General features: G+C 43.0%; 1 protein-coding gene across 1 annotated transcript; it reads left to right on the forward strand.

Annotated features, from left to right (window-relative positions):
* Nucleotides 1-1,788: 1,788 nt before the first annotated feature.
* On the forward strand, nt 1,789-9,148 carry SMIM28 (small integral membrane protein 28). The gene is made up of 2 exons (XM_086745921.1): nt 1,789-1,920; nt 8,635-9,148. The coding sequence occupies exons 1-2, from the start codon at nt 1,810-1,812 to the stop codon at nt 9,031-9,033; spliced, it is 510 nt and encodes a 169-aa protein (XP_086602047.1). The 5' UTR covers nt 1,789-1,809; the 3' UTR covers nt 9,034-9,148.
* Nucleotides 9,149-11,996: the final 2,848 nt, after the last annotated feature.

Below are 11,996 nucleotides of genomic sequence, written 5' to 3' on the forward strand. Positions count from 1 at the left end.
ATTAAGATAGTGTATGAATGTTTCCTGCTTGCACGTGAGATGACAGATTCAAGCTACACAGTCGCAAGACTCCTTAAGGAATTCATTTTCTTAACACCAGTTTGGGAAAGACAGTCGTCATTCTTGCTTCCATATAAAGTGTCGAGGCATCAAGTCAGAAGCATTTCACTGTCTTGCTGTGACCTGTTAAGCCAGGTTTAGGACCCGGCTTCTCAAGGGATGTTGTAATTCACAGCGTAACTCCCCCAGACTCTGGTAGCAGCTGCAAGCACTCACCACCTCTGAAAGCACTTTTTCAAGAAGAGAAGTGAGGCATCGAGGAAAGGAGGAGCCTTCTGACAGGCGTGCGCCAAGCCTGACTCTTCATTTGGTGTTATTCCTCTCATCCACTGCTGAGCTGGCAACTTCGGTAACAAAATGGTACAGATCCATCAAACAATCTCCTCTTTTTCCCACCGCCCAGGTTCACCTGTAGGGTAAATCCCTCCTGCATGCTGAGTCACAGCGATCAGAGCCAGCCTTGGGTCAGGCCCTTCCAGAGTCCTCTTGTTAAAAACTTCAGGTTCTGGCACTTCCGACCGCCGCTGTTGGAGCAGCAAGAGTTCAGTCTGCTGCCAACAACGCCTGCAATCTTCTGGGAGCAGTGAGCTCAAAAGAAGAGTTGATGAAAGGAAGTCCAAGCAAGAAATAAGAGGTCACAATCCTGACCCCAGTTTTGTATCGCCTGTCCTGAACACAGCTTTTCCTTGAACAGGTTAGCCGTAAGAAACCATGGGAAACACCCCAGAGGTGACCAGGGTATTACCACCAGCCTCTGCCTCTGCTCAGAGCCAGGCAGAGAGAGACACCTCCAATTTTTCAGTAAGTGTTAAACCTTGATTCAACTTTCAACTTAGATTGAATATTCCTCCCTTCAGAGGTTAACATACATTCATTAATTTTTTTTTTTTTTTTTTTTTTTTTTTTTATGGATAAAGAGCACAAAGGCTTCTTGCTGGAAACAATGGCCATTTAACAATGTGTATCCTAGAAAGCTGTCAACCAGTCCGGATTTAACTGAACCGACAACTCATTATTACTGAAAGCAATCATGCACTCTCAGTGACCAAAGCTTTCCTGGCAGAGCTTTCTCTCTGGATTTATCATTAACATCTACATCCTAACGCTGCTAAATAATTCAGCACAGCATTTAGCCTTGCGTCCTTGCCTCTCTTACCCAGAAACCGCTCGCGCTATTTACTGTATGTTCCAGCAACAGGGAGGAAAAACCTGCCTGGATCGTGGTTCCTCCTCGCGCCGCGTAACTGAGGGGGAACCTTTACTTTCAACACAGAAGCGTGGGGTTTATTTATTTCATTTTGTTGGGGGAAAGTGTTTATTAGATACCTAAATACAGAGCATTATTTATCCACACGGAGTCATGGCCATGTGGGCTCAGATTCACATGCAAATTCCCCTTTTAATAATCCTAATGCAGGGAGCGCTCCAATCAGAGCGCTATCGGCCCCGGCTCCCGGATACCTGATGCCAGCTTTGCTGGTAATGTAGGCCACTGAAGCAAATCCAGAGAGATTGAGTTGGAAGTGGAGAGAGGCTCTGAGATCTATTTGCTTGGCTTCCTGATGAGGCGGGGGGTGGGGGGTGTCTAACGTCTTTTTTTTTTTCCTTTCCACGAGAAGCGGGATATCATGTAAGAGGGATCATTAAGTGGGAGCAGCCCAGCTGGGTCAAGGCTGGGAGGCGGGGACACAGTTGCAAGCGGTGAAGCAAGGTGGAGGCACGAAGACAGAAGACCAGGTTAATGAAAGGATGAGGTGGCTCTTAGGCAGCAGCTGGAGAAAATTTGGACACGCTGACAGGGGAAACTACGACTGGCTAAACAGTGAACCGGGTGGGCCACTTCTGGAAGCCGAGCTTCAGGTCTGTACCCCTCTGCGCGTCTCTGTGCCACGTCCTTTGACTTTGCATGTGCGTGTACGTCTGTGTAATGCCTCCGTGTATAGCACAGAGTAAATACCTGGGTATTGAGACGTATCAAAGCAGTACTGCTCCACTACAGAGAGTCAGAGCATTTATTTCTGTTAAGTTGCTTTAAACACATTTGTGGGGAAAGGAAAACCTTAGATGGGAAAGTCTTGCTGGAGCAGCAGGTAAAGAAGTTTAATTATTTCCTTTAAGCATAACGCATTCTGCTATTCCTTTATTTCCTTTCTTTTTAACGCATGTTTACGTTTTGGGTCTGGTCCCATGAAGCCTTTCTGCAGATGTTGAGAGTCAGCGGCAGTCAGCAATGAACTCTTGTTCCCTAAGCTGCGCGCTGATTACTTCTGTGAGAGAGGATCACATGCAGGCAACGGGGGGGAGGGAAGTAGCCCTGGGAGATGGAAACACAGCCTGGCTTTCTGGCTTTGTCTGGGATACAGCGAAAAGGGTTTCTCTGATCAGAAATAATAATGCAAGGTGCACATATATCCCCAGTAAACGTCTGAGCAAGTAGCATGAGCAAATGAACTGGCCATGCAACTTCGCTGAGACACCAAGTCTGTTGTTGTAAAACAGTGGGGTGTAGGAGTGGGGGGGCTCAAAAAAGGAGAAAAGGTAGTTTTTAAATGCCTCTACAATTTTAACAAAGCCTACCTAATCAGTAGCATTGCCAGAGTTAGAATGGCAATAGCAACGTCTTCACACCTTGAGACTGGTCTTGTCTGACAGTGAGAAACAAAGAGCATCTCCAGAGTCACATTCTAACAAGTATTGGAAAATACAGCATCAATCTAGGCTCACTTGAAAATTATATGTCATTATGAAGGTATACAAAAACACATAAAAATGTTTTTCTATTTGCCGGAGTCATATGCTTCTGCTTTTTACAAGCAATAATGAATCAGCTTTTAGAAGCAGGATGGAGATTGGAAAAGTACCTATGCATGGACTACAGCCTAATGACTTCAAAGTGGACTTTGTTCCAAATCCACTCAAAACTTTTCAGAAGTATCAGTTTCCCAATTCAACTTCAAAAGACATTAGTATAAATACAGGCTATAGTAATAAAAATAATTTTAGTAAAGCTTTAAGTACCCTAGCAAATCATTAACAACATAATAAATCCTAGCACAAATCAAACAATCACTTCAATGGCAATTTAAGTAAACAAAATAAACTTTGATTTTTCTATCCTTACACAAAAGCTTTCTTTAAACTCATGTTTGGCCTTGTTAGGTCATTCCCTTCAAAACCAGGTACCAGGCTTCTTTTGCCTACACAGAGAGCTCCATTCCAAACCCAATGCCTTACTCATCATGGAAATGCCACACAGCTTGGCCGCACTCTGCACTGTGTTCCCTTACCAACGGGCTCATCTCAACTCATATGGGTCAAGTAATCTGTAAGCTGGCAACTGTACATGCTCAGCATGTTAAAAAAAAAATGTAGGCAAACAGATTACTAATGAAAGGCTTTGCTACTCCTAGTCTGTGCTCAGTGTTTCAGAAAACTGACCCGCTGCTTCATTCCCTACGGAGATATAAATGAAAGGAAGAGAATAAACATGAGCCAAACCATCCTACTACAAATCAGTTCTGGGAAAACAGAGGACTTTGTAGAAATATAATCCCTTTTACTCAATGCCCTTTTCTGCCTTTCTCTTTATAAAGGATATTTCCCTTGTATTTATGTGTCTATAACATATTTCATGCTGGAAGTTGAAGCCTTATTTTTGTCAATCACAAACCCAACAATAGCTGCTTGGGATGACACGGGCAGAGCACGCTGACCTCCAGTGAAGCAGCAGCATCAAAACCAAACCAGTCAAGAAAACACTACTAAGTGATTCCCTCAGACGCTCCATGTGCTTGGTTTGGAAACTTCCCAGTGTTACACAGTAGACGATTTTACTTTACATATGTTCTGCTGTTGGTTTATTTGCTTACACTTTAACTTCAATTACTGCAGATTTAGTTTCATTTCTAGAGCTTTTTTTTTTATAGTTCTGGCAGCTCTTTCTGATACCTATACATACTGCTTCCTTTTCTAGTTTTAGAGCTTCAGTTTAAGAAACTGGATTTAGTTCAGTTTAGAACTTTAGTTTTAGTTTAGAACTTCAGAACAAATATTATTTTTTTAGCCACTTCTCCCAGAAATGGGCACACAACCACACCAGAAAAATGGAGACTAATACTGCTCAATTGTCTCCCAATACATTTGATACGTATCTGGATATACCTACAAGGAGTTAATGAGCTTTTTGAGCTACACCTCAATGTAAAACCAGTCCATGTAAAATGCTCGGCAGGAGGCAGCATCAAAATGGACACATAACTCCCTGCGATTTATGCTTCGGGTTCAGGGTGTCTGTGGGGCAGCATTAACGTGTTAAAAACAACTTCAACTCAAATAATACACTAAGTAGCCTACAGATTATTTCACCCAAATAGGAAAGCTAAGGCTTAACGTTAGCTGTGTTAAAAAAGCTATGGACCCTTTGAAACGCAGACTGAGGAAAGCTGGTCCTTAACGTCACCTGTCAGCACACAGGAAAACATTATTACCCAATCCTTAATCCTACCTGCTTCACATGCCACTGTTTTGAAGATTATAGTAAGACAGACTTACTGTTCTTTCACCACTGCACAGGACATGGTATTCACTTCATCAGGGTCTTATTTACTACATCATCTTCAAACAACAAATTTCCTATGTCTTATTTTGTACGCATTACTGAATAGATAGTCACGGAGCACTTGTGTAGCTATTTTGAATAGAACAGAATAGAACAGAATATAGTTCAGTTCCCTTCAGGACAGGACCTACAACGATCATCTAGTCCAACTGCCTGACCACTTCAGGCAGTACAAGGTACTGTTTCATAATTACCTATGGCATTTTTGCCCGGATCTCTTAGCATAATAAAGTACTCGTAGGCTCAGGGCACCGCTCTTTCACCTTCAGAGACAGCAACACAGATGCAGAATTTCTGCCGACCCGACCCAGGGAGCTCAACGCAGGCACTCAAAGTGAGGTACAACTAATGAATAACCCACGACAAACACCTCAGCTGACCTGTCTTGCCCCCTCTAGAGCATTCAGTAACAGAGACAGGGACACAGCTCCCCAGAAAAGCATTCACTGTCCCTAACTAGCAGTCTTCTCTCTTCCCCCAATCTCCTGGCTCAGTCACTACATACTCCACATATCGTGCAACACATTACCCTGAGGTACTGCACTCTTCTTCCCTAAGCAAGCTATCACAGTCCTAGAGTAGGCACTTTGTACACAATAACGTAATTAAAAATCATGTGCATTGTAAATCAAATTAAAGGTTCACAGATTTCCAGAATGCTGGCATTTATTCAGTCTTGAGGGCCTGAATTTGGAACTTTAGAAGCAATGCTATACATTACTCTTGGAGGGCGTATTGAAAAAACAAACAAACAAACAAACAAAGTCTTCAGACCCGTAATCATGCTAACACTCAAATTAATAGAATCATAGAATGACAGAATGGTTTCGGTTGGAAGGCACTTTTAAAGGTCATCTTGTCCAATCCCCCTGGCAAGGAGCAGGGACATCTCCAACCAGATCAGGTTGCTCAGAGCCCTGTCCAACCTGGCCTTGAATGTTTCCAGGGATGGGGCATCCACCACCTCTCTGGGCAACTTGGTCCAGTGTTCTACCACTCTCATTGTAAAAAAAAATTTCCTTATATCTAGTCCGAATCTGCCTCCTCCTATTTTAAAACCATTGTCCTTTTATACCTGCTTCACACACTGTGGTCATCTGAGCTAGCTCATACTACAAATAGTTTCATCTTCCATTTTTTTACCATTAGATGCAAATTGGCCCCTCTAAAAATAATACATTTTACATATTTCTGTTGACAGATATTTCTTTGCAAGACCCAAGACTGCTAGATTGCAGTTGAGGCTTTGGAGCGAAGTGTTGCCCCGAGACCCAAAACCATTTGTTAATTCCTTCTGTCAAGTTATCTTTTCCTTCCTCTGTCTCCCAGTCACTAACCCTTTCCTTTTTCCTCTTCTACAAGGAGAACGGGACTGGTGCAGTGAGAGAGGAGCCCCAGCATTTGCTCCTCAGACTCCGCAGTCCTATCCAATCCTACCACCCTCATTCTCGGTTCCCTTTTGGCTTTCCTCCCCACAGCTTTGCATCCTGTGCGTCCTCCTCACAAGCCAAGGCTCTCCATCCACACTGGTGCACAATTCTGATATGCACTCTTCTCCGCTCTTCCATCCCCTGATGAGTCCACTGCTCTTTGCTTCAAGAACATGAGTTCTTATCCTGTGCTACAAACCCACGTCCAACCCACCGGACCCTCCTCCATCTCCTCGCCATCCTGTGGATTCTCAGAAAGCCAGTCTTTGTATGAGGCCACATCTTACAACAGGACGTGTCAGGCAACAGTAGGACCGGCCTGTGCTTCCACCAGCCCACAAAGGATATGCCATCCTTGGCCATTATTTAAAACACACACTTCCTTTCAGTGAAATTCAAAGGGATGTTGCATTGAGTTCAGAGTAAGTTTCATGTAGGAAACACTGGCAATCTCACCTGCTGTCCAAAGAACACCGCTTCAACCCAACTGAAGGCCTGCTCCCTAAAAATTAAACTGAAAACTTACACTTGAATCCCAGAAATGCTCTCTCCACTGATCATGAATAATTCTGTCCAATATAAGCTCAGCTCTTCTAAATATTTGTTATAAAAGTATTGGCAACATAACAGTTTCAGTGAGTCTCAATATGCATGGTGCACAAACATAATATAGAATGCTTTTTCTCATTTTTCCTGTGAAGTTTTATGCACGTTATAAGACATACTAATAAAGTGTTAACAAACATTTTAAAGAAAATCTCCTCTTTTTTAAAAAAAAAATATTATTTAATGCCTGCATTAGAATAATAGCTGAACAGTTTCTTCCAACTCTGCTGTTTCTTGTAGCTCATTTAATGGTCAGGTAAGACAACAGCTTGTACTGCCAGAAACTCTTTAATAAGAAATGATCAGCAATGATGAGATGCATTTTTGATCAGTATGCATTTTTGTTGTAAAAGACACCGGGGGGGGGGGGGGGGCTTAATAGCTAATCCACAATAGTTTCAATGCATTTTAAAATTACTTTAATGGCTTTGGGCTCAGACTCACATTACCTCAGGGGAAAAAAAAAAAAAAACAAAAACGCAGAAGTCTCCTCTACACTATTTGTTAGAAGTCAAAACCTACTTACTTTCTTTTTCTTAGGCATGACCACATACTAAGAATTTTGCGATATGACAAAGAAATGGAGAGGTAGTAAAGGTCTGGTAAATAATCAGTTGACCATAGGTTACAGTGTGAATTTTGTAGCTAAAAGAACAACCGTGATTCTTAGAAGAATGAGCAGAGAAAGTTTTCGTAGACTCAGAAAGGGGCACTGGAGTTACTGGCCCTTTCCACAAAGCCATTACTGGAAACAGCCCGTTTGCATCCCTGTTTCCAGATGCTTTGGGGAAAGAACCGCCCCAGTTCTCCTAGCTGGGAAAGCTGCCTTTGTTCAAAATAAAGGAAATTTGATCCATTGATCTGTCTAGCCCCACTACAAAAATGTGAAAAAGCCATCTGATTAATTCAAGTACTTACAAAGGGAATGATTTGATAATAAATAGCATTTTAGGGTTTGGGGTTTTGCCCCTCTCTAGACTAAACTCTGAGAGTCAGTTATTAGAAGCTAGAGCTGGATAGAATCAGACTGAAAATAAGATATAGTACATTTTAAAAGTGAAGCTAATACAAGAGAAGAGCAGAAAATGTTTGGTTGTTTTTGGGTTTTTTTTATAGCTTATAACTCCTGCTAACACTACAGTACAATTCAAAAGCTGCAGGACACATGTCTTTTATGCTACATTTTGCCGGAGATTAAGCTGACCAAACAGTCACAGCTGCTATTATTCTTACACCACAAGTTCTTTTTCCACAGTTTTAAACAGGGAAAATGGTTCTTGGATAGCCGGCAGAACAAGCTCAAGAAAGAGCCCCAGTCCAGGCTGTCCTGACACACCGTGTTTTATTTGGGGCTGGCCTGTAAGGTTAGAAGAGCCCAAGGAACAGGTACTGTAGGCAGGGGTCCTGATCAAAGGAACAGTTGTAGTAATATTTGTTCTTTAAAGTACACAGTACAGTTTTCCAAATAGAAAGAAACAATACTAGAAGGTGGATCACTGGTCCTACTCCTCTGCAATTCACTGCTCTCCCAAGTTTTAAAAGCTTAAGCAATATCTTGCAAAGAGGATTTGGTCCCAGGCTAATCCAAGAGTAAGAAAATCTCATAATAAAATACACACAGTTCCAGGTTTTGGGGGTTTTTCCCTCCCCATGGAGACAGGGTTTCCTAGAAACCCACCACTCTTTGCAACTTCTCCATTTCTTTTTGTCTCGAAGTATTTGGTTTTAATGGACCAGCAAATAGAATTTGACAATTCACGAGTCTGCAAAACAAACTATTCAAGTGCCACTAATGCAGACAGAAAATAACTTGAAAAGGAACAGCTAGGTGATAGCAGCAAGAGGTGGAGAATGTGTATTTTCTCTCTGATTAACAGATCTCCAGGAATCCAACACACTACCTATTTGCTTTAATTACAGAGCAGACAACAGACAAGTTCAACCAAAGATGACATAGAACCATTTCTCTGCATCATATTGCCTGCCACCATGATGCTCTTCCTGGCATTCCTGCTGCTCTTCCTGTACCGCCGTTGCCAGCGCCCCACTCCACAGGGGCAGATCTTCAGCATCGACCTCCCCGAGGCCCTGCCTGAGCACGACGTGTCCAATTTCCTTTCTGTGCTGCCCTGGAACAGCGAACAGAGTTTTCACTACTCCACTCTTCTCCCTGATGCCACGTTCCTCACTGTGTGTTTGCCTCCATCCTACGAGGAGGCCACCATGAAGACTTCCACGGACGAGGCTCACATTGAGCTCTCTCCAGATCCAGTGCCTCCTTATGAAGAGAGCACGCTGGAGTCCAGCAGCACCAAATAAACTTCCTACGGAAGCACCTTAGCTGAAGCATGCAGCCTCTCAAGGCACAAACATGGAACTGCTATGGCCTTTAAAATTAGCAAAAAGATTCCAAATGAGGCACCAAACCAATGAATTATTGACAGAAGAAACTTGGAGTAACAGGGAATGAGTCTCTTCACCTCATCCTAGGATTCTCTACAAGTGGAGTACCTCAGTGGTCACCATTGGGACTGGTGCTGTTCAAAATCTTTGTCGGTGACATGGACAGTGGGATAAAGTGCACCCTCAGCAAGTTCACCAATGACACCAAGCTGTGTGGTGTGGTCAACACACTGGAGGGAAGGGATGCCATCCAGAGGGACCTTGACAGGCTGGAGAGGTGGGCCTGTAAGAACCTCATGAAGTTCAACAAGGCCAAGTGCAAGATCCTGCACACAGGTGGGGGCAATCCCGGGCACAAATACAGGCTGGGCAGAGAATGGATTGAGAGCAGCTCTGAGGAGAAGGACTTGGGAGTGCTGGTGGATGAGAAGCTCAACATGAGCTAGCAATGTGCACTTGCAGCCCAGAAAGCCAACCGCATCCTGGGCTGCATCAACAGGATGGTGGCCAGCAGGTCAAGGAAGGTGATTCTTCCCCTCTGCTCTCATAAGACTCCACCTGGAGCACTGCATCCAGCTCTGGAGCCCCCAGCATAAGAAGGATGTGGACTTGATGGAGCAAGTCCAGAGGTAGGACTTCATCCTACCATCAGCGAGTCCAGAGGTAGCATCTTCATCCACAAAGAGGGCTGGAGCACCTCTCCGATTAGGACAGGCTGAGAGAGTTGGGGCTGTTCGGTCTGGAGAAGAAGAGGCTCTGGGGACACCTTACAGCAGCCTTCCAGTACCTAAAGGGGGCTTATAAGAAAGATGGGGAGAAACTCTTTAGCAAGGCCTGTTGTGACAGGACAAGGGATAATGGTTTTAAAATACAGCAAGGTAGATTGAGACTAGATATAAGGAAAACATTTTTTGCAATGGGAGTGGCAGAACACTGGACCAGGTTGCCCAGAGAGGTGGTTGATGCCCCATCCCTGGAAGCATTCAAGGCCAGGTTGGATGGGGTTCTGAGCAACCTGACCTGGTTGGAGATGTCCCTGCTCCTTGCAGGGGGCCTGGACTAGATGACCTTTGAAGGTCCTTTCCAACCGAAACAGAACTGTGATTCTGAGTGAGGAAGACTCCAGCAGAACCACACTGCTGCACTCCAGCAGCACACTCACACTCTTGCTACAAGCTACTTGCCAAAGTCTGCAAGGTCCCGACATTCCAGGCTACTGGCTTGCCTTCTTTTCCAATTTACAAGTCTACAACAATAAACCCTGTGACCTATTTGGTGCAGTGTGTAAAGGATTTGGGAAAAAACTAATAAAATAAAACACATACACACACAAAAATCTGGTCTGTATTTCAAAACAGCATTATACTCCCTTCCCTTTCATCACTAGGGCAAAGTAAATCTCATTTAAGTGCTTTGGTGGCAGCAGTTCAGTTTCAGGAGGGCTTGCACAGGCATGCTTTTAGACAATGATGTATGTTACCTTTAATTCTTTCTTACAGGATAGCATTTTCACTATGTTGACAGATGGTTTTGATATGGAAAGTGGCTATTATGGATCCTGATAGCCTCAAAAGTTATGACAGCTTCTTCCTTGCAGGTGTCACCTATTCCATGACATGACATTTGTCTGCAACTTGCCAACATAACAACTACTACGTATTATTTAGTGCAGTCTTGGTGTAACTCTTAAACCCAAAGGCTGTCCTGACTTGCACGTTGTGATTCCAGCAACTGTCATGAGGCGTCAGTATCAGCCAGTCCTGCTTTGCGAATGTGCCACATTTCATGAAAGAAAAGAAAATGGTAATGGAAAGAAAAATCATCACTGAACAGCAGAAGAAAGACAGGCCACTTTTGAGCTGCAGGTAGTTAAACTTCATGATATGTCAACAGTGGCACCACAGTAACCAAATAGTCCAGGTCAAAACTGATCATCACACTAACACAGTTCCCCTAAAACAAGAAAAAAAAATCTGCCTTTTGTAATTCAGAAATGGGATTATTTTTTTGAACTACACTTTTGAGATCGTTACCTTTTCTAATGTTCCCTTTCGGTCATCAAACCATAAGAACAGCAGCAGATGTTTTGGAAAAATCAAAATTCAATCAACCATTTTTTCTTTTCTGACCATGTCTGGGATGAGTTCCTGGTATTTGCTGATGCATTTGAAAGTAATGTATTTTACTGTCTCCTTGCATTTTGTTTACCTCTTCAATATTTGGTACACGCAGTTTTTGCCAGCTGCAAGGAAAGCTGGAAAAATACAAGAGCCCCAAAAACATATGCTGCCCGATCAGCATGGTACAAAGGTTTGAGGTTCTAAGCTAAATAATTTCTGCCTCTCATGTCTGTATATTCCATTCACTTCAGCAGAATTGTACAGGTATGCTTGAAAATTCTTCCGTCATGCTATCAAATTGAGTATATTTTGCCTTAAAAGATCTGCTGTGTTCTGAAATGAGTTACGCTGTTCTTCATCACAATTTTTTGCTTATTGTTACTGGGGTAGTGCCTGAAACCCAGCCCCTGGGCTCATCATCCTAAACTGCTCTCCAGTTACCTTAGTTGCAATTAAGATAACTTCTTGATGGATATTTCTTGTGACCAAGACCGATACACTCCTAGAACTAGTTGAGAATTACTGTTCTCTCCAAGAATATACAGAGTGATTGTCTCTCATGCAGTATTTGTCAGATAACTCTCAAATCCTACCTTAGGCAAATATTTTATGTTCATTTGCATTACTATAGACAATTAAGAACAGATGCTTTCTCAAATCCGAATGAACAGAAACACCCCCATCACTTAAATTCTTCTTTCTAACAGACTGCTTTTTATTCCAGCTGGATTGGTATCCCTTACCTCATTCCAACACAGA

The sequence above is a fragment of the Chlamydotis macqueenii genome, chromosome 3 (assembly GCF_036417535.1).
Source record: "Chlamydotis macqueenii isolate bChlMac1 chromosome 3, bChlMac1.mat, whole genome shotgun sequence".
Classification (NCBI taxonomy): Eukaryota; Metazoa; Chordata; class Aves; order Otidiformes; family Otididae; genus Chlamydotis; species Chlamydotis macqueenii.